Source organism: Ascaphus truei, chromosome 11, assembly GCF_040206685.1.
Source record: "Ascaphus truei isolate aAscTru1 chromosome 11, aAscTru1.hap1, whole genome shotgun sequence".
NCBI classification, from domain to species: domain Eukaryota; kingdom Metazoa; phylum Chordata; class Amphibia; order Anura; family Ascaphidae; genus Ascaphus; species Ascaphus truei.
The window spans coordinates 27,961,725-27,988,781 of NC_134493.1; the positions used below are offsets into that span (position 1 = coordinate 27,961,725).

The 27,057-nt window shown below is 44.5% G+C and overlaps 1 protein-coding gene across 1 annotated transcript in view; it reads left to right on the top strand.

The window, feature by feature from the left end:
- Positions 1 to 27,057, top strand: part of OTOA (otoancorin) — a 92,809-nt gene that overhangs the window by 34,515 nt on the left and 31,237 nt on the right. The window contains exons 11-15 of the mRNA XM_075565076.1: positions 84 to 223; positions 2,399 to 2,522; positions 7,864 to 8,079; positions 8,493 to 8,660; positions 24,319 to 24,459. Of these exons, the coding sequence (XP_075421191.1) occupies positions 84 to 223; positions 2,399 to 2,522; positions 7,864 to 8,079; positions 8,493 to 8,660; positions 24,319 to 24,459 (789 nt within the window). The remainder of the gene's footprint in view (positions 1 to 83; positions 224 to 2,398; positions 2,523 to 7,863; positions 8,080 to 8,492; positions 8,661 to 24,318; positions 24,460 to 27,057) is intronic.

The following is a 27,057-nucleotide window of genomic DNA, read 5'->3' on the forward strand; positions in this document are numbered from 1 at the left end:
AAGTATTTTCTCATAGTACTGAACTGATTTATTACAAAAAAACACATGTAGGATATTGCTTTAATGTTCCATTTCATCTGTAGATTTGGATGTTTATCAGCCATGATAATGCCACAAAGCAACTGGATACCGTATATGACATTACACCAGAGCTCGCAAAAGCTTTCTTGGAACGTATTGATTCATCTGGGTTCGACATGAGGAACATTTCAACTATATACAGGCAAGAAAAAAAGCATACCACCACTCAAGTTGTTTTAAAGACCTTCAACATTTTGTATAGAATATAATTCTACGGCCACGCTTACGGCGACGCAACCGATGACGTCGCCATCGCCATTGCGATAGTTATATTTCAAATTTAGGCGCCGTCATTGGCTGCAAGGCCAGCGACGTCATAAAGGAGGAGGGCAGAATGACGGAGAAGCTCCTGATTAACCGCAAGGGGAGACCGTCGCCGAAAAAAATCAAATATCAGTGACTACCAGATTTTTGGTAGCACTGTCGCTCTCGCATGCACTATAAGCGCAGCCTAAGAACACTGCGAGAATACTATGTTAATAAGAACATGCTTGAGTACTTTATGTAGTTTATAATGCAAAGTAGTATCTAAGGAGGCTTTTATTATCCTGGTTTTGAAGATCTCATAACAGGAATGTGTTATATATATATATATATATTATATATATATATATATTAATGCTTTACGCAGCGTTTATTGGGCCTGTTTTCTTCTGCTCACATGCCCTTTTCTTTGCCCTGGGCGGGGGTGTCCGTAGCTGGTTATACGACAGTAACATTGCGCAGCAGGTTTTCCATAGAAACTTTTTTTTTAATGTTACGATGTTGATGTCACTTCAAAGATATAAGGATCAATTCCTATTTTCTGCCTAAAGTGAAGCTATCTGTTCCAGATCTGCTATCATATAACTCCAGTACGACTAACTTACTTCTAACGTCCTTTCCATCACACATCTCTCATCTCCTATCAGGAGTTTGGGAGAATTCTTGACTTTTGATATACAGTATCAAGTCAAACCCTTCCATTCTTACGTTATCTTTTGTGTCATGTTTCTTAACCTCTTTCCCTGGCACAGAGGCCTGCGACTTGTCGAAATTGTGTATCATGAATTGTCCTTTTACCTGCATAGGTTGCCCAACATCATTCACTTATCGGTTAAACTAACCATAGGATGATAGGAAGAAACATGTAGCAATTTGAGTCAAGCATTATGTATAGGCTGTTGTGCAGGTTTTATAATATTTGATATAGAAAAAACAAGGCGCGTGTGAATAAATTCAAATGGAATATGTGCAGTGCTACAAAATGGGAAATAAAGCACTCACAGCAGGTAGGTAGTGATGGGCTAACCAAATGCAGTGGTCAATCGTGGTCAAACTGCAAACCAAGGTTCTCCTCAAAAGATAAATATGAGACAAACATAGAATTACATGGTTTTAATGCACAATGACAGATCTGGGAGGTAAAGAATAACACACATTCTCCCAGTCTTGTAGCGCAGTAAGTGTGTTAAGGGCACACTTATACCACTCTTTATTTAGGTGAAACGCATAGAGTTTTTGACCCTCTACAGATACCGTAACAGCCTGCCTGACTCCAGTGGGACACCGTACTGAGGGCGCACGCAGAGCGAAAGTTCCTACGCCGCCAACCAGGGAAGCCACGTGATCGAGGTTGCCGATACGGAGACCGGAGAGAACTTTTCGGGCATTGATGCTGTAACCAAAGGACTATCCTGAGTGGTATAAGTGTGCCCTTAACACACTTACTGCGCTACAAGACTGGGAGAGTGTGAGTGTTATTCTTTACCTCCCAGATCTGTCATTGTGCATTAAAACCATGTAATTCTATGTTCGTCTCATGTTTATCTTTTGAGGAGAACCTTGGTTTGCAGTTTGACCACGAATGACCACTGCATTTGGTTAGCCCACCACAAACTACAGGTAGTCCTCGTTATCCAACGTCTCACTTTACAACGAATGGCATATCCAACGCTTTACAATGCCACCTTATGGGCCGTTTTTTGACGCCTGAACGCGTTATCCAACGCTCACCGCCACTGATTAACATGGGACTCACTTTACAGCGGTTTCACTACCCAACGCTACTTCCAGAACGGGTTCCGGTGGATAACCGAGGACTGTCTGTACTTGCTGTGAGTGCTTTATTTCACATTCCATTTGAATTTATTTACACTCAATTGCACCTTGCTTTTACGATATCACTTTATCACACAGTACTACAGACCGTTCCTATAGGGAGCACGTTATTTTTTGCTTTTTAACATATTCGGGGTAACTTTCTGTTTGCGCTCCTCTTCTTGTTTTTTATAATATTTGAACGGAGAGGTGGGTTATATTTCCCTGCAATGCATAGGCTGGGCCTGTTGGTTTGCTTCTATGAGAACTTACAAGACCTCGATTCAACGGTGGCAAAAGTGTTACTGCATCAGATGATCAAGTGCAACCGGCTGAGAGGTTTTCATGCTGATGTACAGAAGGTGCGTTACCTAAATTAACAAAATATTAGCTCTTATAGTCACCTAAAGGGATCGGGTCACTTCACATAGTGGGTAAGAATGTGCATTGACAGAAAGCTATCTTCTGTGGTGTCCTGTAACGTGTTGGGGGAGATGAAGCAAGATAATATTTAAGCAAAACGACACTGAGGGGCTCTTATCTTGCTTCTATCCTCAATGTATCAAGGTATAAGGTTATGAGACATAAGGTTATCTTAAATATGAAAGAAAACCAATGATCCAATAGGGTGTGAGGTTTTAAAGCAGATAGAATGATTGGTAAAGCACTGCAGGTGGACGCCAGACTTGTTCCATATGCATCAGTTCGCAAATTATTTATTTTATTGCATTTTTTACCCTTTTACTTGTGTAGTAAATCTCTGCCACGTCTGAAGGGAAACGTCCATTGCAAACAATGTAATTACCCATCTCCTTACATCTAACCCAGCCACCACCAGTAGTTCAATACTCTAGTAGCTGTATTGGTCCCGGAGAGGTGTATATTTCACACCTTGCGAGCCCCTTCTATTTCCCTCCCTCTTCCCATGTTTTTTCTCACCTCTCACTCTCCCCCCTCCAGCAATTACCCCACTCTCACTCTATCCCTGCCCCCCGCCTCACATGTTTTTCTCTCTTCTGCGTCCCACTCTTACTCCCTCTTTCTCTCACTCTCCCCCGTCGATTACCCCACTCTCTCAATCCCTCCTCCTCACACTCATTCCCTCCCCCTCACACAATCCCCCCCACCGCAAAATACATACCAAAATATCCCACCCCTCTCAATACATACAAAAAATGACTCATCCCACAAATATATGCAAACTCCCCACCCCCAAATACATATAAGACCCCCCAAATCCATATAAAAAACCCAATCCATATAAAAAAATACATATAAAACCTCAATACATATAAAAACAAACAATACATATATAAATAAATAATACATATAAAAAACAATACATATAAAAAATATACATATAACCCCCCAATACATAGAAAAAAAACCTCAATACATATAAGCCCCCCAATACATATATATAAAAACCCCAATACATATATATATAAAAACCCCAATACATATATATAAAAACCCCAATTCATATATATATATATATAAAAACCCCAATACATATATATATAAAAACTCCAATACATAGGGGAAAAAAACCCCAATACATAGAAAAATTACGCTATACATATAAACCCTTACCTTGGTGCTGGTCACAGGTGTCAGGCCTCTGGCCGGGCCCGCTGGCTCTGGGGGTCCGGTGGCCAGACATAGCAGTTGGGCCGGACCTCTCATGGCATCCGGGCCCTGGCTCTCCCCCAGCTGCAGGCCTTTCCCTCATTCTGTCCCACGGCGAGCGTCTGACGTCAGCGCGCCGGGCCTCCCTCATGCTGGCGCACCGGAAGCGTAGCCCAGCTTACTCCCGGCGCGCACCAACGTCAGACATCCCTGCGCGTTCCGACGTCATCGGGCCCGGCATGGGACAGTTAGTGAGTAAGGTGACCGCAGCTTGGGGAGAGCCAGCGTCGGCTTGGGATACTTGCCCCGGCTGTCCCTCCCTGTCAGCGGCCCTGGTCACTACATACAATTGGTGCACTTCTAGAGAAAGTGCAGGCTCAAAAAGGGGTGTGCCTAGGGTTGCCAGGTCACTTCCCCAAAAACACTGGACACAATGGTAACAAATGTGGCGCGCTGGAAAAGTTGGTGGTGAGGTATGTTATTTATAAATTGTCAGACCAGTACGTAAAGGTTTCTAAATTTCACTCCACGTTTGCACCAATTTGCACCATTTCATATTCTAATTCGTAAAAATATTCTGGAGGTTTGGGGATTGAGCTCCCTTTCAGCATTTTTTTAATGAAATAGAATATGAAATAATGCAAATTGGTGCAAACGTGGAGTGACATTTAGAAATAAAAATGACATAACGGTCAGGTAATTTATAAATAACATACCTGCAGTCACACATGGCGAGCTATACTGATCTTAATTCTTCTCTCCCACTACTTCCAAGATTGTTGCAACCCCACTCATCCTCCCTCTTACCCCCCTCATCCTCTCACCCCCCTCTCAACCCCCTCACCCTCCCTCTTACCTCCCTCGCAACCCCCTCATCCTCTCACCCCTCTCATCCTTTCACCCTCCCTCATCCTCTCACCCCCCCTCCTCATACTCCTCTCACACCACTACCACTACCGTCCTCATCATCTCCTCACGCCCCTCATCATCATCATCTAATTTCCCTCCATCTTCATCTCATTTCCCCCTGCCATCATCATTATCATCATCTCATTTCCCCATCATCATCTTTCCGCCCCCCATCATCATCTCATTCACATCATCTCATCTCCCCCCACCCATCATATTCCCCCCATCATTTCATTTCCTTCCCCATCATCATCACATTCCCGCCATCATCATCATCTCATTCCCCCCATAATTTCATATCATCATCATCATCATCATCATCATCATCATCATCATCATCATCATCATCATCATCATCATCATCATCATCATCTCATTTCCCCCCTCATAATCAGCATCTCATTTCCCCCCTCATAATCAGCATCTCATTTCCCCCCTCATCATCAGCATCTCATTTCCCCCCTCATCATCAGCATCTCATTTCCCCCCTCATCATCAGCATCTCATTTCCCCCCTCATCATCAGCATCTCATTTCCCCCCTCATCATCAGCATCTCATTTCCCCCCTCATCATCAGCATCTCATTTCCCCCCTCATCATCAGCATCTCATTTCCCCCCTCATCATCAGCATCTCATTTCCCCCCTCATCATCAGCATCTCATTTCCCCCCTCATCATCAGCATCTCATTTCCCCCCTCATCATCAGCATCTCATTTCCCCCCTCATCATCAGCATCTCATTTCCCCCCTCATCATCAGCATCTCATTTCCCCCCTCATCATCAGCATCTCATTTCCCCCCTCATCATCAGCATCTCATTTCCCCCCTCATCATCAGCATCTCATTTCCCCCCTCATCATCAGCATCTCATTTCCCCCCTCATCATCAGCATCTCATTTCCCCCCTCATCATCAGCATCTCATTTCCCCCCTCATCATCAGCATCTCATTTCCCCCCTCATCATCAGCATCTCATTTCCCCCCTCATCATCAGCATCTCATTTCCCCCCTCATCATCAGCATCTCATTTCCCCCCTCATCATCAGCATCTCATTTCCCCCCTCATCATCAGCATCTCATTTCCCCCCTCATCATCTCATTCCCCCCACCCCCAATATCATCATCATCTCCTCAACCCGAATTGTGTTTCTTCTTGTAAGTAATCGGGGAGCGCGTCCCCCCGGCGCACTCCCTCCTTACCTGACGTCTCGCGCAACCCCGCTGTCCTTACGGCGCAGGTGCGCCCACTCAGGAGCTTTGTGTATGTCGTGGAGTCTGGCTCTGCCCCCCACTTATGGCGCGCATCAGCGTCGTGCGGCGCTCACACGCAACGCGTGTGCACCGCTCCCAACTGCTTGTCAATTATCTTCATCATGCCCACCTGTCTCCTGTGTGTCTCCTCCTATCCGTGCCTCCGCTGAGGCCGCACCTCCACTCCGCCCCCTCTCTCATTGGTCATGCTCTCCCTTATATGCTCAGCTGTGCCACTTGCACTTTGGCTGCGCATAGTTCCAGTTAGCGCTGTACTCCCACTTCCTGGTTCCTTGTCCTGCCTTGTCTCCTAGCTCCTTGTTTCAGATTGACCTCCTGTGTACCGACCCGGCTAATACTTTGGACTTCGCACTTGTGGCTTACCGACCCCGGCTTACCTCTGACCTTCCGCATCTCTCCAATCCCGACCACGGCTAACGGACCTCTACGCTCCTACTGGCTCCAACCCTCGACCACGGCTAAATGGACACTGACCATTCTACCGGCTCCTACCTCAGACCTCGGCAAGTACCTCACCATTATACTCTCTCCAATCCTGACCTGGCTGCCTGACCAGCCACACTCCAGACGTGCCCCCGTGGCTGTGGGTGGCGTTTATACCCATTCCCACCTCAGTTCCGGGGTCCCACCTTGTTTGTGGTGAGCACAGCGTTACACTTCTTACCTTATCTCCTGGCAGACAGCACCGGAATTTGTCCCTGCAGAAGTCTCTGGCACCAGTGCCGCAGGGGTGTGGGCTCCGCCCCCGCCATTCTCTGATTGGTCATCCTCTCCTCCACTCAGCACTCGTCTCCTCACTGCTCCCAGCCACCGTCCGCGGGCCGCCCCCTCAGCACCAGCGCTTCCAGTGGGCCGCCACACATGCGCTTCTCGCCACCACCCTCGCGCTTCCCACCGACGCGCACTCGTGCAGTGGTAATACTGGACACATACATGTCCGGTATTACCTCAAATGTTTAACCAGGTACACTGCACAATTACCGGCCTGTTTGGTTCAAAACCGGACACCTGGCAACCCAAGTGTGCCGGAGCCTGTTTCAGAAGAGGAAGGGAATGTGACCTTGTAAATGATTGCTATTGAAACAAAAAATGCTTGTTACATTATAATGCATTAAAAATGTCATTCAGCATTGTTTTAAAAAACCACTACAAGTATTTTCTCATAGTACAGAATGGATTTATTTAAAAAAACACACATAGGATATTGCTTAGTCTGCAGCTTTAAAGGGAGCAACGTAAGAGTTTTTCATAGATTTAAATGGTATAGTACAGGGCTTTCACAACCCCACGTCTCAATTATACTGTCCGAAAATGGTGCTGTGGGTCCAAACAGAGTTCCTTTCTACAGTATATGTCCCCTAATGTATGTCATGCCTTCCCAGATTAGCATAGTCTTCAGCCACTGCCCGCTGCCCAACCCTGTGATATAATATTGTATGTATTGTATGTCTTTATTTATATAGCGCCAAAAGTGTACTCAGCGCTTCACAAAGAATACAGTACAGGGAATTTTAAAAATACAATAAGTGCAGCAAAAATCAGACAATAGGAAAGGAAATCCCTGCCCCGGAGAGCTTACAATCTAAGAGGTTTGAGGGGAAACTTACAGAGACAGCAGGTGAGGGAATAAATCCTGTAGATGGGTGTGCTTGGCCACAATGTGTGGTATAAGTGACTGTGGGACAATAGCCATGAGTGCAGGCTATTGGTATGCTTGATTTGTGGGGCAAGTTTTAAGGTTGGTCAGTGTTAAATGAAAAGGTTAACACCATTTACTGTAGAGGGGAAGAGATGGCAGGGAGGCGTAGGTGAGATCAGGTGTGTATGTCTGGCTTCAGCTTAATAATGGCACAATGTTTCTCAGTGACCCTTTGCTATGATTCTTCCTCTGCAGCTAAAGTCTCAGCTACTGCACATTGCCATGTTAAACCAGACCCTGAATGAGAGTTTGGGCACCCTCTCGGATGCTGTTGTTGGACTAACGTTAACCCAGCTGGCATCACTGTCACCGGAAGCCGTGCAGGGCGCCATTCTGACGCTCCAGCAAGTCTCCGGGTGGAGTAAGAGCCAGATCATGCTTTTAGCCGGCAAATATCTCCATTCTGAAAGGGTAAGACGGACACTGAGCTAAATATCAGAGGAGAGTATGTTTTCAACCTTGTTATAATGCTGTTACCAGGAGAAATGATGCACGATTAAGTAACAGGGAAAAGGAGCGGCTCAGTGAGTAAAGACACTGACTAGCGCTGAGTTTGAAGCAGGGGAGCCTGGTGCGGGGCAGGGACCTGTGCCTGGAAAATGTCTCTGTAAAGCGCTACGTAAAACTAGTAGCGCTATACAAGAACATGCTATTATTATTATTATAACAGGAAGACACTTGCCTCTGAAGTGGGATATCCTTAATTATGACCCTAGTGCTAAAAAAACTAACATTATCACACATAAACCACTAATTATTGTAAACTATGTTTCTGATATGCGTAGCTGAGTATTTACACCATATATTTTCTGTCTTTGTTATAGGTTTTAACATTTTCCAATATCAGCCAACTGGGAGAACTGGTCTCAGGAATCAGTGCACAGTCATTCTATAACATGACCCCACGGGAGCTTTTATTGGCTCTAAAAGGTGCACTATCCCAGCATGCATCAAGCTTATCACCAGCGCAACAAGAAGGCGTCCTCAGTAAGGTAACTAGGATCAGCAGCGCAACAAGAAGGCGTCCTTAGTGAGGTAACTAGGATCAGGAGAAGTCCTTAGTGAGGTAACTAGGATCAGGAGAAGTCCTTAGTAAGGTAACTAGGATCAGGAGAAGTCTTCAGTGAGGTAACTAGGATCAGGAGAAGTCCTTAGTGAGGTAACTAGGATCAGCAGCGCAACAAGAAGGCATCCTTAGTAAGGTAACTAGGATCAGGAGAAGTCCTTAGTGAGGTAACTAGGATCAGGAGAAGTCCTTAGTGAGGTAACTAGGATCAGGAGAAGTCCTTAGTGAGGTAACTAGGATCAGGAGAAGTCCTTAGTAAGGTAACTAGGATCAGCAGAAGTTCTTAGTAAGGTAACTAGGATCAGGAGAAGTCCTTAGTAAGGTAACTAGGATCAGCAGAAGTTCTTAGTAAGGTAACTAGGATCAGGAGAAGTTCTTAGTAAGGCAACTAGGATCAGGAGAAGTTCTTAGTAAAGCAACTAGGATCAGGAGAAGTCATTAGTAAGGTAACTAGGATCAGTAGAAGTCCTTAGTAAGGTAATTAGGATCAGGAGAAGTTCTTAGTAAGGCAACTAGGATCAGGAGAAGTTCTTAGTAAGGCAACTAGGATCAGGAGAAGTTCTTAGTAAGGCAACTAGGATCAGAGGAAGTCCTTAGTAAGGTAAATAGGATCAGGAGAAGTCCTTAGTAAGGTAACTAGGATCAGGAGAAGTCCTTCGTAAGGTAACTAGGATCAGGAGAAGTCATTAGTAAGGTAACTAGGATCATTAGAAGTCCTTAGTAAGGTGACTAGGATCGGGAGAAGTCCTTAGTAAGGTAACTAGGATCAGGAGAAGTCCTTAGTAAGGTGACTAGGATCAGGAGAAGTCCTTAGTAAGGTAACTAGGATCAGGAGAAGTCCTTCGTACGGCAACTAGGATCAGGAGAAGTCATTAGTAAGGCAACTAGGATCAGGAGAAGTCCTTAGTAAGGTAACTAGGATCAGGAGAAGTCCTCAGTAAGGTAACTAGGATCAGGAGAAGGTCTTAGTAAGGTAACTAGGATCAGGAGAAGTTCTTAGTAAGGTAACTAAGATCAGGAGAAGTCCTTAGTAAGGTAACTAGGATCAGGAGAAGTCCTTAGTAAGGTAACTAGGATCAGGAGAAGTCCTTAGTAAGGTAACTAGGATCAGCAGCGCAACAAGAAGGCGTCCTTAGTAAGGTTACTAGGATCAGCAGCGCAACAAGAAGGCGTCCTTAGTAAGGTAACTAGGATCAGGAGAAGTCCTCAGTAAGGTAACTAGGATCAGCAGCGCAACAAGAAGGCGTCCTTAGTGAGGTAACTAGGATCAGCAGCGCAACAAGAGGGCGTCCTTAGTAAGGTAACTAGGATCAGCAGCGCAACAAGAAGGCTTCCTTAGTAAGGTAACTAGGATCAGCAGCGCAACAAGAAGGCGTCCTTAGTGAGGTAACTAGGATCAGCAGCGCAACAAGAAGGCGTCCTTAGTAAGGTAACTAGGATCAGGAGAAGTCCTTAGTGAGGTACCTAGGATCAGGAGAAGTTCTTAGTGAGGTAACTAGGATCAGGAGAAGTTCTTAGTAAGGTAACTAGGATCAGGAGAAGTTCTTAGTAAGGTAACTAGGATCAGGAGAAGTCCTTAGTAAGGCAACTAGGATCAGGAGAAGTCCTTAGTAAGGTAATTAGGATCAGGAGAAGTTCTTAGTAAGGCAACTAGGATCAGGAGAAGTCCTTGGTAAGGTAACTAGGATCAGGAGAAGTCCTTAGTAAGGTAACTAGGATCAGGAGAAGTCCTTAGTAAGGTAACTAGGATCAGGAGAAGTCCTTAGTAAGGTAACTAGGATCAGGAGAAGTCCTTAGTAAGGTAACTAGGATCAGGAGAAGTCCTTAGTAAGGTAACTAGGATCAGGAGAAGTTCTTAGTAAGGCAACTAGGATCAGGAGAAGTTCTTAGTAAGGTAACTAGGATCAGGAGAAGTCCTTAGTGAGGTAACTAGGATCAGCAGCGCAACAAGAAGGCGTCCTTAGTGAGGTAACTAGGATCAGCAGCGCAACAAGAGGGCGTCCTTAGTAAGGTAACTAGGATCAGCAGCGCAACAAGAAGGCGTCCTTAGTAAGGTAACTAGGATCAGGAGAAGTCCTTAGTAAGGTAACTAGGATCAGGAGAAGTCCTTAGTGAGGTACCTAGGATCAGGAGAAGTCCTTAGTGAGGTAACTAGGATCGGGAGAAGTCCTTAGTAAGGTAACTAGGATCAGGAGAAGTCCTTAGTACGGTAACTAGGATCAGCAGAAGTTCTTAGTGAGGTAACTAGGATCAGGAGAAGTTCTTAGTAAGGTAACTAGGATCAGCAGAAGTTCTTAGTAAGGTAACTAGGATCAGGAGAAGTTCTTAGTAAGGTAACTAGGATCAGGAGAAGTCTTTAGTAAGGCAACTAGGATCAGGAGAAGTCCTTAGTAAGCTAATTAGGATCAGGAGAAGTTCTTAGTAAGGCAACTAGGATCAGGAGAAGTCCTTGGTAAGGTAACTAGGATCAGGAGAAGTCCTTAGTAAGGTAACTAGGATCAGGAGAAGTCCTTAGTAAGGTAACTAGGATCAGGAGAAGTCCTTAGTAAGGTAACTAGGATCAGGAGAAGTCCTTAGTAAGGTAACTAGGATCAGGAGAAGTCCTTAGTAAGGTAACTAGGATCAGGAGAAGTTCTTATTAAGGCAAATGGATCAGGAGAAGTCCTCAGTAAGGTAACTAGGATCAGGAGAAGGTCTTAGTAAGGTAACTAGGATCAGGAGAAGTCCTTAGTAAGGTAACTAGGATCAGGAGAAGTCCTTAGTGAGGTAACTAGGATCAGGAGAAGTCCTTAGTGAGGTAACTAGGATCAGGAGAAGTCCTTAGTGAGGTAACTAGGATCAGGAGAAGTCCTTAGTGAGGTAACTAGGATCAGCAGCGCAACAAGAAGGCGTCCTTAGTGAGGTAACTAGGATCAGCAGCGCAACAAGAAGGCGTCCTTAGTGAGGTAACTAGGATCAGCAGCGCAACAAGAAGGCGTCCTTAGTAAGGTAAATAGGATCAGCAGCGCAACAAGAAGGCGTCCTTAGTAAGGTAACTAGGATCAGGAGAAGTCCTTAGTGAGGTAACTAGGATCAGGAGAAGTCCTTAGTGAGGTAACTAGGATCGGGAGAAGTCCTTAGTAAGGTAACTAGGATCGGGAGAAGTCCTTAGTAAGGTAACTAGGACAAGCAGAAGTTCTTAGTAAGGTAACTAGGATCAGGAGAAGTTCTTAGTAAGGTAACTAGGATCAGGAGAAGTCCTTAGTAAGGTAATTAGGATCAGGAGTAGTTCTTAGTAAGGCAACTAGGATCAGGAGAAGTCCTTAGTAAGGTAACTAGGATCAGGAGAAGTTCTTAGTAAGGCAACTAGGATCAGGAGAAGTCCTTAGTAAGGTAACTAGGATCAGGAGAAGTCCTTAGTAAGGTAACTAGGATCAGGAGAAGTCCTTAGTAAGGTAACTAGGATCAGGAGAAGTCATTAGTAAGGCAACTAGGATCAGGAGAAGTCCTTAGTAAGGTAACTAGGATCAGGAGAAGTTCTTAGTAAGGCAACTAGGATCAGGAGAAGTCCTTAGTAAGGTAACTAGGATCAGGAGAAGTCCTTAGTGAGGTAACTAGGATCAGGAGAAGTCCTTAGTGAGGTAACTAGGATCAGCAGAAGTTCTTAGTAAGGTAACTAGGATCAGGAGAAGTCCTTAGTAAGGTAACTAGGATCAGCAGAAGTTCTTAGTAAGGTAACTAGGATCAGGAGAAGTTCTTAGTAAGGCAACTAGGATCAGGAGAAGTTTTTAGTAAGGCAACTAGGATCAGGAGAAGTCATTAGTAAGGTAACTAGGATCAGGAGAAGTCCTTAGTAAGGTAATTAGGATCAGGAGAAGTTCTTAGTAAGGCAACTAGGATCAGGAGAAGTTCTTAGTAAGGCAACTAGGATCAGGAGAAGTTCTTAGTAAGGCAACTAGGATCAGAGGAAGTCCTTAGTAAGGTAAATAGGATCAGGAGAAGTCCTTAGTAAGGTAACTAGGATCAGGAGAAGTCCTTAGTAAGGTAACTAGGATCAGGAGAAGTCCTTAGTAAGGTAACTAGGATCATTAGAAGTCCTTAGTAAGGTGACTAGGATCAGGAGAAGTCCTTAGTAAGGTAACTAGGATCAGGAGAAGTCCTTAGTAAAGTGACTAGGATCAGGAGAAGTCCTTAGTAAGGTAACTAGGATCAGGAGAAGTCCTTCGTACGGCAACTAGGATCAGGAGAAGTCATTAGTAAGGCAACTAGGATCAGGAGAAGTCCTTAGTAAGGTAACTAGGATCAGGAGAAGTCCTCAGTAAGGTAACTAGGATCAGGAGAAGGTCTTAGTAAGGTAACTAGGATCAGGAGAAGTTCTTAGTAAGGTAACTAAGATCAGGAGAAGTCCTTAGTAAGGTAACTAGGATCAGGAGAAGTCCTTAGTAAGGTAACTAGGATCAGGAGAAGTCCTTAGTAAGGTAACTAGGATCAGCAGCGCAACAAGAAGGCGTCCTTAGTAAGGTTACTAGGATCAGCAGCGCAACAAGAAGGCGTCCTTAGTAAGGTAATTAGGATCAGGAGAAGTCCTCAGTAAGGTAACTAGGATCAGCAGCGCAACAAGAAGGCGTCCTTAGTGAGGTAACTAGGATCAGCAGCGCAACAAGAGGGCGTCCTTAGTAAGGTAACTAGGATCAGCAGCGCAACAAGAAGGCTTCCTTAGTAAGGTAACTAGGATCAGCAGCGCAACAAGAAGGCGTCCTTAGTGAGGTAACTAGGATCAGCAGCGCAACAAGAGGGCGTCCTTAGTGAGGTAACTAGGATCAGCAGCACAACAAGAAGGCGTCCTTAGTAAGGTAACTAGGATCAGGAGAAGTCCTTAGTAAGGTAACTAGGATCAGGAGAAGTCCTTAGTGAGGTACCTAGGATCAGGAGAAGTTCTTAGTGAGGTAACTAGGATCAGGAGAAGTTCTTAGTAAGGTAACTAGGATCAGCAGAAGTTCTTAGTAAGGTAACTAGGATCAGGAGAAGTTCTTAGTAAGGTAACTAGGATCAGGAGAAGTCCTTCGTACGGCAACTAGGATCAGGAGAAGTCATTAGTAAGGCAACTAGGATCAGGAGAAGTCCTTAGTAAGGTAACTAGGATCAGGAGAAGTCCTCAGTAAGGTAACTAGGATCAGGAGAAGGTCTTAGTAAGGTAACTAGGATCAGGAGAAGTTCTTAGTAAGGTAACTAAGATCAGGAGAAGTCCTTAGTAAGGTAACTAGGATCAGGAGAAGTCCTTAGTAAGGTAACTAGGATCAGGAGAAGTCCTTAGTAAGGTAACTAGGATCAGCAGCGCAACAAGAAGGCGTCCTTAGTAAGGTTACTAGGATCAGCAGCGCAACAAGAAGGCGTCCTTAGTAAGGTAATTAGGATCAGGAGAAGTCCTCAGTAAGGTAACTAGGATCAGCAGCGCAACAAGAAGGCGTCCTTAGTGAGGTAACTAGGATCAGCAGCGCAACAAGAGGGCGTCCTTAGTAAGGTAACTAGGATCAGCAGCGCAACAAGAAGGCTTCCTTAGTAAGGTAACTAGGATCAGCAGCGCAACAAGAAGGCGTCCTTAGTGAGGTAACTAGGATCAGCAGCGCAACAAGAGGGCGTCCTTAGTGAGGTAACTAGGATCAGCAGCACAACAAGAAGGCGTCCTTAGTAAGGTAACTAGGATCAGGAGAAGTCCTTAGTAAGGTAACTAGGATCAGGAGAAGTCCTTAGTGAGGTACCTAGGATCAGGAGAAGTTCTTAGTGAGGTAACTAGGATCAGGAGAAGTTCTTAGTAAGGTAACTAGGATCAGCAGAAGTTCTTAGTAAGGTAACTAGGATCAGGAGAAGTTCTTAGTAAGGTAACTAGGATCAGGAGAAGTCCTTAGTAAGGCAACTAGGATCAGGAGAAGTCCTTAGTAAGGTAATTAGGATCAGGAGAAGTTCTTAGTAAGGTAACTAGGATCAGCAGAAGTTCTTAGTAAGGTAACTAGGATCAGCAGAAGTTCTTAGTAAGGTAACTAGGATCAGGAGAAGTTCTTAGTAAGGTAACTAGGATCAGGAGAAGTTCTTAGTAAGGTAACTAGGATCAGCAGAAGTTCTTAGTAAGGTAACTAGGATCAGGAGAAGTTCTTAGTAAGGTAAGTGAGGTAACTAGGATCAGCAGCGCAACAAGAGGGCGTCCTTAGTAAGGTAACTAGGATCAGCAGCGCAACAAGAAGGCGTCCTTAGTAAGGTAACTAGGATCAGGAGAAGTCCTTAGTAAGGTAACTAGGATCAGGAGAAGTCCTTAGTGAGGTACCTAGGATCAGGAGAAGTCCTTAGTGAGGTAACTAGGATCGGGAGAAGTCCTTAGTAAGGTAACTAGGATCAGGAGAAGTCCTTAGTACGGTAACTAGGATCAGCAGAAGTTCTTAGTGAGGTAACTAGGATCAGGAGAAGTTCTTAGTAAGGTAACTAGGATCAGCAGAAGTTCTTAGTAAGGTAACTAGGATCAGGAGAAGTTCTTAGTAAGGTAACTAGGATCAGGAGAAGTCCTTAGTAAGGCAACTAGGACCAGGAGAAGTCCTTAGTAAGCTAATTAGGATCAGGAGAAGTTCTTAGTAAGGCAACTAGGATCAGGAGAAGTCCTTGGTAAGGTAACTAGGATCAGGAGAAGTCCTTAGTAAGGTAACTAGGATCAGGAGAAGTCCTTAGTAAGGTAACTAGGATCAGGAGAAGTCCTTAGTAAGGTAACTAGGATCAGGAGAAGTCCTTAGTAAGGTAACTAGGATCAGGAGAAGTCCTTAGTAAGGTAACTAGGATCAGGAGAAGTTCTTATTAAGGCAAATGGATCAGGAGAAGTCCTCAGTAAGGTAACTAGGATCAGGAGAAGGTCTTAGTAAGGTAACTAGGATCAGGAGAAGTCCTTAGTAAGGTAACTAGGATCAGGAGAAGTCCTTAGTGAGGTAACTAGGATCAGGAGAAGTCCTTAGTAAGGTAACTAGGATCAGCAGCGCAACAAGAAGGCGTCCTTAGTGAGGTAACTAGGATCAGCAGCGCAACAAGAAGGCATCCTTAGTGAGGTAACTAGGATCAGCAGCGCAACAAGAAGGCGTCCTTAGTAAGGTAAATAGGATCAGCAGCGCAACAAGAAGGCGTCCTTAGTAAGGTAACTAGGATCAGGAGAAGTCCTTAGTGAGGTAACTAGGATCAGGAGAAGTCCTTAGTGAGGTAACTAGGATCGGGAGAAGTCCTTAGTAAAGTAACTAGGATCAGGAGAAGTCCTTAGTAAGGTAACTAGGACAAGCAGAAGTTCTTAGTAAGGTAACTAGGATCAGGAGAAGTTCTTAGTAAGGTAACTAGGATCAGGAGAAGTCCATAGTAAGGTAATTAGGATCAGGAGTAGTTCTTAGTAAGGCAACTAGGATCAGGAGAAGTCCTTAGTAAGGTAACTAGGATCAGGAGAAGTTCTTAGTAAGGCAACTAGGATCAGGAGAAGTCCTTAGTAAGGTAACTAGGATCAGGAGAAGTCCTTAGTAAGGTAACTAGGATCAGGAGAAGTCCTTAGTAAGGTAACTAGGATCAGGAGAAGTCATTAGTAAGGTAACTAGGATCAGGAGAAGTCCTTAGTAAGGTAACTAGGATCAGGAGAACTCCTTAGTGAGGTAACTAGGATCAGGAGAAGTCCTTAGTAAGGTAACTAGGATCAGGAGAAGTCCTTAGTAAGGTAACTAGGATCAGGAGAAGGTCTTAGTAAGGCAACTAGGATCAGGAGAAGGTCTTAGTAAGGCAACTAGGATCAGGAGAAGTCCTTAGTAAGGTAACTAGGATCAGGAGAAGTTCTTAGTAAGGCAACTAGGATCAGGAGAATTTCTTAGTGAGGTAACTAGGATCAGGAGAAGTCCTTAGTAAGGTAACTAGGATCAGGAGAAGTCCTTAGTAAGGCAACTAGGATCAGGAGAAGTCCTTAGTAAGGTAACTAGGATCAGGAGAAGTCCTTAGTAAGGTAACTAGGATCAGGAGAAGTTCTTAGTAAGGCAACTAGGATCAGGAGAAGTCCTTAGTAAGGTAACTAGGATCAGGAGAAGTTCTTAGTAAGGCAACTAGGATCAGGAGAAGTTCTTAGTAAGGTAACTAGGATCAGGAGAAGTCCTTAGTAAGGTAACTAGGATCAGCAGCGCAACAAGAAGGCGTCCTTAGTAAGGTAACTAGGATCAGCAGCGCAACAAGAAGGCTTCCTTAGTAAGGTAACTAGGATCAGCAGCGCAACAAGAAGGCTTCCTTAGTAAGGTAACTAGGATCAGCAGCGCAACAAGAAGGCGTCCTTAGTAAGGTAACTAGGATCAGCAGCGCAACAAGAAGGCGTCCTTAGTGAGGTAACTAGGATCAGCAGCGCAACAAGAAGGCGTCCTTAGTAAGGTAACTAGGATCAGCAGCGCAACAAGAAGGCGTCCTTAGTGAGGTAACTAGGATCAGGAGAAGTCCTTAGTAAGGTAACTAGGATCAGCAGCGCAACAAGAAGGCTTCCTTAGTAAGGTAACTAGGATCAGCAGCGCAACAAGAAGGCGTCCTTAGTAAGGTAACTAGGATCAGGAGAAGTCCTTAGTGAGGTAACTAGGATCAGGAGAAGTCCTTAGTGAGGTAACTAGGATCGGGAGAAGTCCTTAGTAAGGTAACTAGTATCAGGAGAAGTCCTTAGTAAGGTAACTAGGATCAGCAGAAGTTCTTAGTAAGGTAACTAGGATCAGGAGAAGTTCTTAGTAAGGTAACTAGGATCAGCAGAAGTTCTTAGTAAGGTAACTAGGATCAGGAGAAGTTCTTAGTAAGGCAACTAGGATCAGGAGAAGTCCTTAGTAAGGTAACTAGGATCAGGAGAAGTTCTTAGTAAGGCAACTAGTATCAGGAGAAGTCCTTAGTAAGGTAACTAGGATCAGGAGAAGTCCTTAGTAAGGTAACTAGGATCAGGAGAAGTCCTTAGTAAGGTAACTAGGATCAGGAGAAGTCATTAGTAAGGTAACTAGGATCAGGAGAAGTCCTTAGTAAGGTAACTAGGATCAGGAGAACTCCTTAGTGAGGTAACTAGGATCAGGAGAAGTCCTTAGTAAGGTAACTAGGATCAGGAGAAGTCCTTAGTAAGGTAACTAGGATCAGGAGAAGGTCTTAGTAAGGCAACTAGGATCAGGAGAAGGTCTTAGTAAGGCAACTAGGATCAGGAGAAGTCCTTAGTAAGGTAACTAGGATCAGGAGAAGTTCTTAGTAAGGCAACTAGGATCAGGAGAATTTCTTAGTGAGGTAACTAGGATCAGGAGAAGTCCTTAGTAAGGTAACTAGGATCAGGAGAAGTCCTTAGTAAGGCAACTAGGATCAGGAGAAGTCCTTAGTAAGGTAACTAGGATCAGGAGAAGTCCTTAGTGAGGTAACTAGGATCGGGAGAAGTCCTTAGTAAAGTAACTAGGATCAGGAGAAGTCCTTAGTAAGGTAACTAGGACAAGCAGAAGTTCTTAGTAAGGTAACTAGGATCAGGAGAAGTTCTTAGTAAGGTAACTAGGATCAGGAGAAGTCCATAGTAAGGTAATTAGGATCAGGAGTAGTTCTTAGTAAGGCAACTAGGATCAGGAGAAGTCCTTAGTAAGGTAACTAGGATCAGGAGAAGTTCTTAGTAAGGCAACTAGGATCAGGAGAAGTCCTTAGTAAGGTAACTAGGATCAGGAGAAGTCCTTAGTAAGGTAACTAGGATCAGGAGAAGTCCTTAGTAAGGTAACTAGGATCAGGAGAAGTCATTAGTAAGGTAACTAGGATCAGGAGAAGTCCTTAGTAAGGTAACTAGGATCAGGAGAACTCCTTAGTGAGGTAACTAGGATCAGGAGAAGTCCTTAGTAAGGTAACTAGGATCAGGAGAAGTCCTTAGTAAGGTAACTAGGATCAGGAGAAGGTCTTAGTAAGGCAACTAGGATCAGGAGAAGGTCTTAGTAAGGCAACTAGGATCAGGAGAAGTCCTTAGTAAGGTAACTAGGATCAGGAGAAGTTCTTAGTAAGGCAACTAGGATCAGGAGAATTTCTTAGTGAGGTAACTAGGATCAGGAGAAGTCCTTAGTAAGGTAACTAGGATCAGGAGAAGTCCTTAGTAAGGCAACTAGGATCAGGAGAAGTCCTTAGTAAGGTAACTAGGATCAGGAGAAGTCCTTAGTAAGGTAACTAGGATCAGGAGAAGTTCTTAGTAAGGCAACTAGGATCAGGAGAAGTCCTTAGTAAGGTAACTAGGATCAGGAGAAGTTCTTAGTAAGGCAACTAGGATCAGGAGAAGTTCTTAGTAAGGTAACTAGGATCAGGAGAAGTCCTTAGTAAGGTAACTAGGATCAGCAGCGCAACAAGAAGGCGTCCTTAGTAAGGTAACTAGGATCAGCAGCGCAACAAGAAGGCTTCCTTAGTAAGGTAACTAGGATCAGCAGCGCAACAAGAAGGCTTCCTTAGTAAGGTAACTAGGATCAGCAGCGCAACAAGAAGGCGTCCTTAGTAAGGTAACTAGGATCAGCAGCGCAACAAGAAGGCGTCCTTAGTGAGGTAACTAGGATCAGCAGCGCAACAAGAAGGCGTCCTTAGTAAGGTAACTAGGATCAGCAGCGCAACAAGAAGGCGTCCTTAGTGAGGTAACTAGGATCAGGAGAAGTCCTTAGTAAGGTAACTAGGATCAGCAGCGCAACAAGAAGGCTTCCTTAGTAAGGTAACTAGGATCAGCAGCGCAACAAGAAGGCGTCCTTAGTAAGGTAACTAGGATCAGGAGAAGTCCTTAGTGAGGTAACTAGGATCAGGAGAAGTCCTTAGTGAGGTAACTAGGATCGGGAGAAGTCCTTAGTAAGGTAACTAGGATCAGGAGAAGTCCTTAGTAAGGTAACTAGGATCAGCAGAAGTTCTTAGTAAGGTAACTAGGATCAGGAGAAGTTCTTAGTAAGGTAACTAGGATCAGCAGAAGTTCTTAGTAAGGTAACTAGGATCAGGAGAAGTTCTTAGTAAGGCAACTAGGATCAGGAGAAGTCCTTAGTAAGGTAACTAGGATCAGGAGAAGTTCTTAGTAAGGCAACTAGGATCAGGAGAAGTCCTTAGTAAGGTAACTAGGATCAGGAGAAGTCCTTAGTAAGGTAACTAGGATCAGGAGAAGTCCTTAGTAAGGTAACTAGGATCAGGAGAAGGTCTTAGTAAGGCAACTAGGATCAGGAGAAGGTCTTAGTAAGGCAACTAGGATCAGGAGAAGTCCTTAGTAAGGTAACTAGGATCAGGAGAAGTTCTTAGTAAGGCAACTAGGATCAGGAGAATTTCTTAGTGAGGTAACTAGGATCAGGAGAAGTCCTTAGTAAGGTAACTAGGATCAGGAGAAGTCCTTAGTAAGGCAACTAGGATCAGGAGAAGTCCTTAGTAAGGTAACTAGGATCAGGAGAAGTCCTTAGTAAGGTAACTAGGATCAGGAGAAGTTCTTAGTAAGGCAACTAGGATCAGGAGAAGTCCTTAGTAAGGTAACTAGGATCAGGAGAAGTTCTTAGTAAGGCAACTAGGATCAGGAGAAGTTCTTAGTAAGGTAACTAGGATCAGGAGAAGTCCTTAGTAAGGTAACTAGGATCAGCAGCGCAACAAGAAGGCGTCCTTAGTAAGGTAACTAGGATCAGCAGCGCAACAAGAAGGCTTCCTTAGTAAGGTAACTAGGATCAGCAGCGCAACAAGAAGGCTTCCTTAGTAAGGTAACTAGGATCAGCAGCGCAACAAGAAGGCGTCCTTAGTAAGGTAACTAGGATCAGCAGCGCAACAAGAAGGCGTCCTTAGTAAGGTAACTAGGATCAGCAGCGCAACAAGAAGGCGTCCTTAGTAAGGTAACTAGGATCAGCAGCGCAACAAGAAGGCGTCCTTAGTGAGGTAACTAGGATCAGGAGAAGTCCTTAGTAAGGTAACTAGGTTCAGCAGCGCAACAAGAAGGCTTCCTTAGTAAGGTAACTAGGATCAGCAGCGCAACAAGAAGGCGTCCTTAGTAAGGTAACTAGGATCAGGAGAAGTCCTTAGTGAGGTAACTAGGATCAGGAGAAGTCCTTAGTGAGGTAACTAGGATCGGGAGAAGTCCTTAGTAAGGTAACTAGGATCAGGAGAAGTCCTTAGTAAGGTAACTAGGATCAGCAGAAGTTCTTAGTAAGGTAACTAGGATCAGGAGAAGTTCTTAGTAAGGTAACTAGGATCAGCAGAAGTTCTTAGTAAGGTAACTAGGATCAGGAGAAGTTCTTAGTAAGGCAACTAGGATCAGGAGAAGTCATTAGTAAGGTAACTAGGATCAGGAGAAGTCCTTAGTAAGGTAATTAGGATCAGGAGAAGTTCTTAGTAAGGCAACTAGGATCAGGAGAAGTCCTTAGTAAGGTAACTAGGATCAGGAGAAGTCCTTAGTAAGGTAACTAGGATCAGGAGAAGTCCTTAGTAAGGTAACTAGGATCAGGAGAAGTCCTTAGTAATGTAACTAGGATCAGGAGAAGTCCTTAGTAAGGTAACTAGGATCAGGAGAAGTCCTTAGTAAGGTAACTAGGATCAGGAGAAGTCCTCAGTAAGGTAACTAGGATCAGCAGAAGTCCTTAGTAAGGTAACTAGGATCAGGAGAAGAGACTTTTGTAGTCTCAATAGTTCATACATAACTCCAATTGCCAGATCCACACAGCTCCGGTAAATCAGTGCTTATAATGTGACCTAAAACAGCAACGAACGTTATTTTCCCTGACGTTAACCCGTATCCTCAAAGATAATTCTATGTAGAGAGTGACAGAGAGAATATTTTAGTATGTACCCATTGACCTATGTACCTCCCTAAACATTCCTCAATACAACACGTGGGGAGATACTTGTGAACACACCTTAGATACTTGGGAAATTATTTGAATATACTTTGCATATTCAAATTAAGTCATTTCCCACATATCTCTGGTGTGTTCACAAGTATCTCCCCACGTGTTATATTGAGGAATGTTTAGGGAGGTACATAGGTCAATGGGTACTTACTAAAATAGACTCTCTCTCTCTCCCTTATGTATGACTTAACATTATAGGTAACGCAATTATTAGTATTATTATCATTTATTTGTAAAAGCGCCAACATATTCCACAGCCCAGTACAATGGGCTCTAAATGACAAACAGAGTTACATACCAAATAAGGACAAACAAATCGAGACGGTAATGAGGTTCCTGCTCGTCAGAGCTTACAATCTAAAGGGAATGAGGGACAATGTTGAAACAAGAGGTAAAGTGGAGTGAAAGGAGGTAATAAGGATAGATGAATGTGATGGGCAGAACGTACGGAGTGTTTAGGGATATATTTGGGGATGAGGGCTGAGGTGTAAGGGGTCAGGATCGCTGCGAGCGTAGCAAGTCAGAGCTAGGGTTTTACATTTGGATTCTAGAGGATATGGGAAGCCAATGCTGGGGTTTACATAGTGGAGCTGCAGAAGTGGAGCGGTGAGTGAGGTTACATAGTTACATAGTGGAGCTGCAGAAGTGGAGCGGTGAGTGAGGTTACATAGTTACATAGTGGAGCAGCAGAAGTGGAGCGGTGAGTGAGGTTACATAGTTACATAGTGGAGCAGTGAGTGAGGTTACATAGTTACATAGTAGAGCTGCAGAAGTGGAGCGGTGAGCAAGGTTACATAGTTACATAGTGGAGCTGCAGAAGTGGAGCGGTGAGCGAGGTTACATAGTTACATAGTGGAGCTGCAGAAGTGGAGCGGTGAGCCAGGTTACATAGTTACATAGTGGAGCTGCAGAAGTGGAGCGGTGAGTGAGGTTACATAGTTACATAGTTACATAGTGGAGCTGCAGAAGTGGAGCGGTGAGTGAGGTAGATGAGTCTGGCAGCAGCATTTTTTGATGGATTGGGAGCAGGCGGACAACGGGAATGCCAACTAAAAGGCTGCAGTAGTAAAGACGGAGCAAGGTGAGTGAGTGAATTAACATTGCATAATGAGTGAGAAAAGGGCGATATTTCAGAGGTGGAGACGGCAGGATTTAGTGAGGGACTGAAGATGAGGAATGAAGGAGAGATCAGAGTCACAGATGACCCATAGATAGTGGGATTGGGGTGTTGATGAGACGGGTATTATTGACAGTGAGGGAGAGTTTGGGTTAGGGGTGGCAGTGAAAGGGGGAAAGAGTATTAGTTCTGTTTTGGATATGTTAAGCTTCAGGTAATGGTGGGACATCCATGAGGAGATTGCAGAAAGACAGTTGGTGATAAAGGACGAGAGAGAGGGGGGAAAAGTCAAGGGAGGAGAGGTAAATGTGGGTGCCATTGGCATAGAGATGATACTGACAGCCAAAAGATTTTTTTAGTTGACCAAGAGACGAGGTGTAGAGTGAGAAGAGCAGAGGGCCAAGGATGGAGGCTGGTGAGAGCCCAACTGAAGGAGGAAGTGGAGATAAGGACACGCTGAAGGAGCAGTTTGATAGGATGTGAACCAGGAGAGGGCTACGTCACGGAGACCAATCAAGTGGAGAGTGTGCAGGAGAAGGGGGTGAGGAACAGTGTCGGACGCTGCAAAGAGATCCAAGAGAATTAGTAAGAAGTGCTCAGTACGCAATGCTCTTTACAGGAGAAAACATGGGCTAACATTACATTAGTGGCCTTTGAAGACCTGCAGTAAGCCTTAAAGTGACATTTGGATATCTGGGCCCAAGTCTAAACTGATATCATACAGTACCTTGCAAAAAATGCTTTGGAGTTTAAAGTGTATTTGAGGGTCACTTTTCATGGGCCATCGGTACACTTGTTATAACCACTGCCACTGCACAGCAATGCCGCCAGGCACGTGGGGTGACAACAAGGAGGCAATGTGCCACTTTTTCATAATAAAACAGCTGCAAAATGTTATTGCAATTTTATTACATAATTTGACACGGCACAAATCAGTAACGCACTTTTTAACTAATAAGAACATTGGTTGTTTTTTTTTCCTGTTTATATTACATATGATTTCCCGTTTACATTTTCAATCATCCCCCAGTGTCAATTATTTATGCTGCAAATTGTAATAGTTTTTTTTTTTAAATCAGTTTAAGAGCCTCATAGATGTTGAACCATGTTAGCCCAAAATATGTATCAGAGCTTTGAACATATATAGAACTCTACGCCTGGAACAACTCATTAATAATGCCTTAGTGCCTTAAAAAGAACACTGCCTACCAATGAATTTAACAGAAAATCATATATATGAGCTATGTATGTACTGTATATATATAGCTTTATTTATATATAGATCTTCACAGCAGTAATACACATGATATTCATATAAATAACAAATAATACAAATAACACATAATGGGAAAAAGTGCTTCAGACATAAAAGTGACATTTAGGGAAAGGAGTCCCTGCCCCGAAGAGCTTACAATCTAATTGAAAAGTATTTCTATGTTACAATGGTATACTAGTATTATTTTAGTGCACTTGTATCCTTACCCTAGGCCTAGAAATATATTCACACTGTTCTTTTTTTATGTCGGATTTGCTACTTATCTTTCAAGAACAGAAAGAAATATAGGATGTTTAATAAGTAAACCAGTCCTGTTCCTTCTGGCTCCCTTCCTTGTAATTAGGTGCTGTCGTCTGGAGATTTTCAGACAGTTGTGGCAGACTTGAATGGAGTATTCTTCAAACAAGTGTCGCTCTCATATCTATTAACACAAAGGGACTTGGATGTTTCAGTCCTAAAGGAGAAAGAGATGAGAAGAAGTCAGGTAAATATGTGTTTAACCCCAGTTGACCTTAAGCAGAGAGCGTTTATTCAAGATGGGATTAGAACCAGCATGGCATTAGCATCCAACAAGTCCCCTGCTAGCAGGGATGAAACATCACTCAGAGGGCAGAGTTTGAGAGAAGATCTTACATTGTTCTTTGCAATAGGGGAGTCGATGGAAGTAGAAATGTACAGTAAATTGCTTATTCCGATGATGACTGATTGTAACGATGCTCGTCTCTGAATAGGAAGCAGACCCGCAGGGCTGAGGTAGGGGTATAAGATCACCGACCAAAGCCAGGGGACAGAGTCCTGTTAGAATAGTCGTGATCCAGGCAGAGGTCAAGGCAGGCGGCATAGGTGCAAGTCCGGTTACAGGCTGGGGTCAAGGCAGGCGGCAGAGGAGTGGTGGTCGGGGTCACAGGCTGAGGTCGGCAACAGGGAATCCAAAAGAACAGGTTGGGCTCAGGAACAGGGCAGGCTCATGAATCAGAACACAAGGGGGCCAGGCACACAGGGAAAGGTATACAATGCTCAGGCAGGAGCTGGGAGTCACTGACAGCTATTTTAGCCCTGAAACAAATGCAGCCAGTTCAGGAAGAGACTTGCCAGAATCCAAGATGGCCACAACAGCCATGTAAGGGCAAGATCCAGCAAAACCCTGGACTGGAACCCTTACAGTGATTAAGAGCAGTATTCAGTTTCCGAGCAGCACTTCCGGCTATCTCTAAAAACCTAAACAATGTCATGATATTTAATTCAAATTCATAGGTCTCAAACTAACAACATTCCCATGTGAATGAGCTTTCTGATTTTTAATAGGGTGATCACGTTGATGTCCGTGAGAGCAACTTACTTTAAAGCAGCAATCTCCCCCCAAAAACTATATACATTTACTACTTATAATGTTAGTATCTTGCCCCCTGAATATTTTTTTAGTGTTTAAAATCATGATTGTCTTAGTCTCTAGCTGCAGAGGTTACTATGGCAACGTTTAGGCCTGTGCTGCTGGGCTTTGGAGAAAGCTCCATTTTATCTTCCTGGACACTTAATATTTCAAACACGTATATCTCCTTAACGGAGCATCTGATTTAAAAAATAAAAATAGCGTTGGAAAGGGCGAGAAGAGATGAATGGCATACTCAGTGGGGCGTGTTGCTTTAAACCTTTAAAGCAACAAAGGAGAAAAATCGTTGCTGGCTCTCTAGCTTGTTGACATAGTTTTAGGTTGTGCACACCAACAAATCAACAAGGAACTAAACAATTAGTAAATGAGAGGAGCAGGGTGCTCCTAATCATACAGCTGCCAGTGTAACAGTCGTCAGCGGTAGTCTCAGCGATAGGTCCGGTTACTCCATGTAGCAAAAGTATATTAACATGATTTATTCATACGTTTCAGTCATCCGGTGGTCTTTATCAGAATAGGGATCCTTACCATGATGAAGACTACTTGATAACCAAAGCATATATATATATATCTCCGTTATTGACTTAAAGCAGCAAAACATTACAAATCCTGCGTGTTTAAAAACAAAACAAATCAGATGTATGTGTTTATGTTTATCTTTATTTATAGTTATTTATTTTGTCTTTTTAAATGTTATTTAGTTATTGTTGTAGATAATAAAGAAAAAATGCAACTCTTAATGCCATTTTTCATGCGCTTTAATGCATTGAGCATCCTTTCCTTTGGTTGCTATAGCAGGCTTGAGCCCAGCCATGCAAGAGCTTTTGCAACAAATTATCACAAACAGGAAAGTGTTGCAGTGTTCCCAGCAGGAGACTGTGGCGGAGCTGAAAGCTGTAACAATAGACAATGTTACCTTAGTAATATAAGGTTATATTGTAGCTGTTGCTACAAGCACTTGAGCACTGACTGAAGGATTGATTAAAAGTCAGCCATTAAGTGAACCCAGGGAGCAGGATATTAGCTGATCGATCACAGGAGAACGGATCGATCGTCAGCTTAGGTAATTAGTAGGGGTGTACCGAGTACCCGGAATTACCCGGTACCCGGCGTTACCCGGCACATTTCCAGCTACCCGGACATTACCCGGACCCGGCAACTGAGAAGGGCACAGTTGGGACGGCCGGGAGGGAGCGGAGGCGCACTGTTAGGGCGGGCGGGAGCGGAGGCGCACTGTTAGGGCGGGCGGGAGCGGAGGCGCACTGTTAGGGGGGGCGGGAGCGGAGGCGCACTGTTAGGGCGGGCGGGAGCGGAGGCGCACTGTTAGGGCGGGCGGGAGCGGAGGCGCACTGTTAGGGCGGGCGGGAGCGGAGGCGCACTGTTAGGGCGGGCGGGAGCGGAGGCGCACTGTTAGGGCGGGCGGGAGCGGAGGCGCACTGTTAGGGCGGGCGGGAGCGGAGGCGCACTGTTAGGGCGGGCGGGAGCGGAGGCGCACTGTTAGGGCGGGCGGGAGCGGAGGCGCACTGTTAGGGCGGGCGGGAGCGGAGGCGCACTGTTAGGGCGGGCGGGAGCGGAGGCGCACTGTTAGGGCGGGCTGGAGCGGAGGCGCACTGTTAGGGCGGGCGGGAGCGGAGGCGCACTGTTAGGGCGGGCGGGAGCGGAGGCGCACTGTTAGGGCGGGCGGGAGCGGAG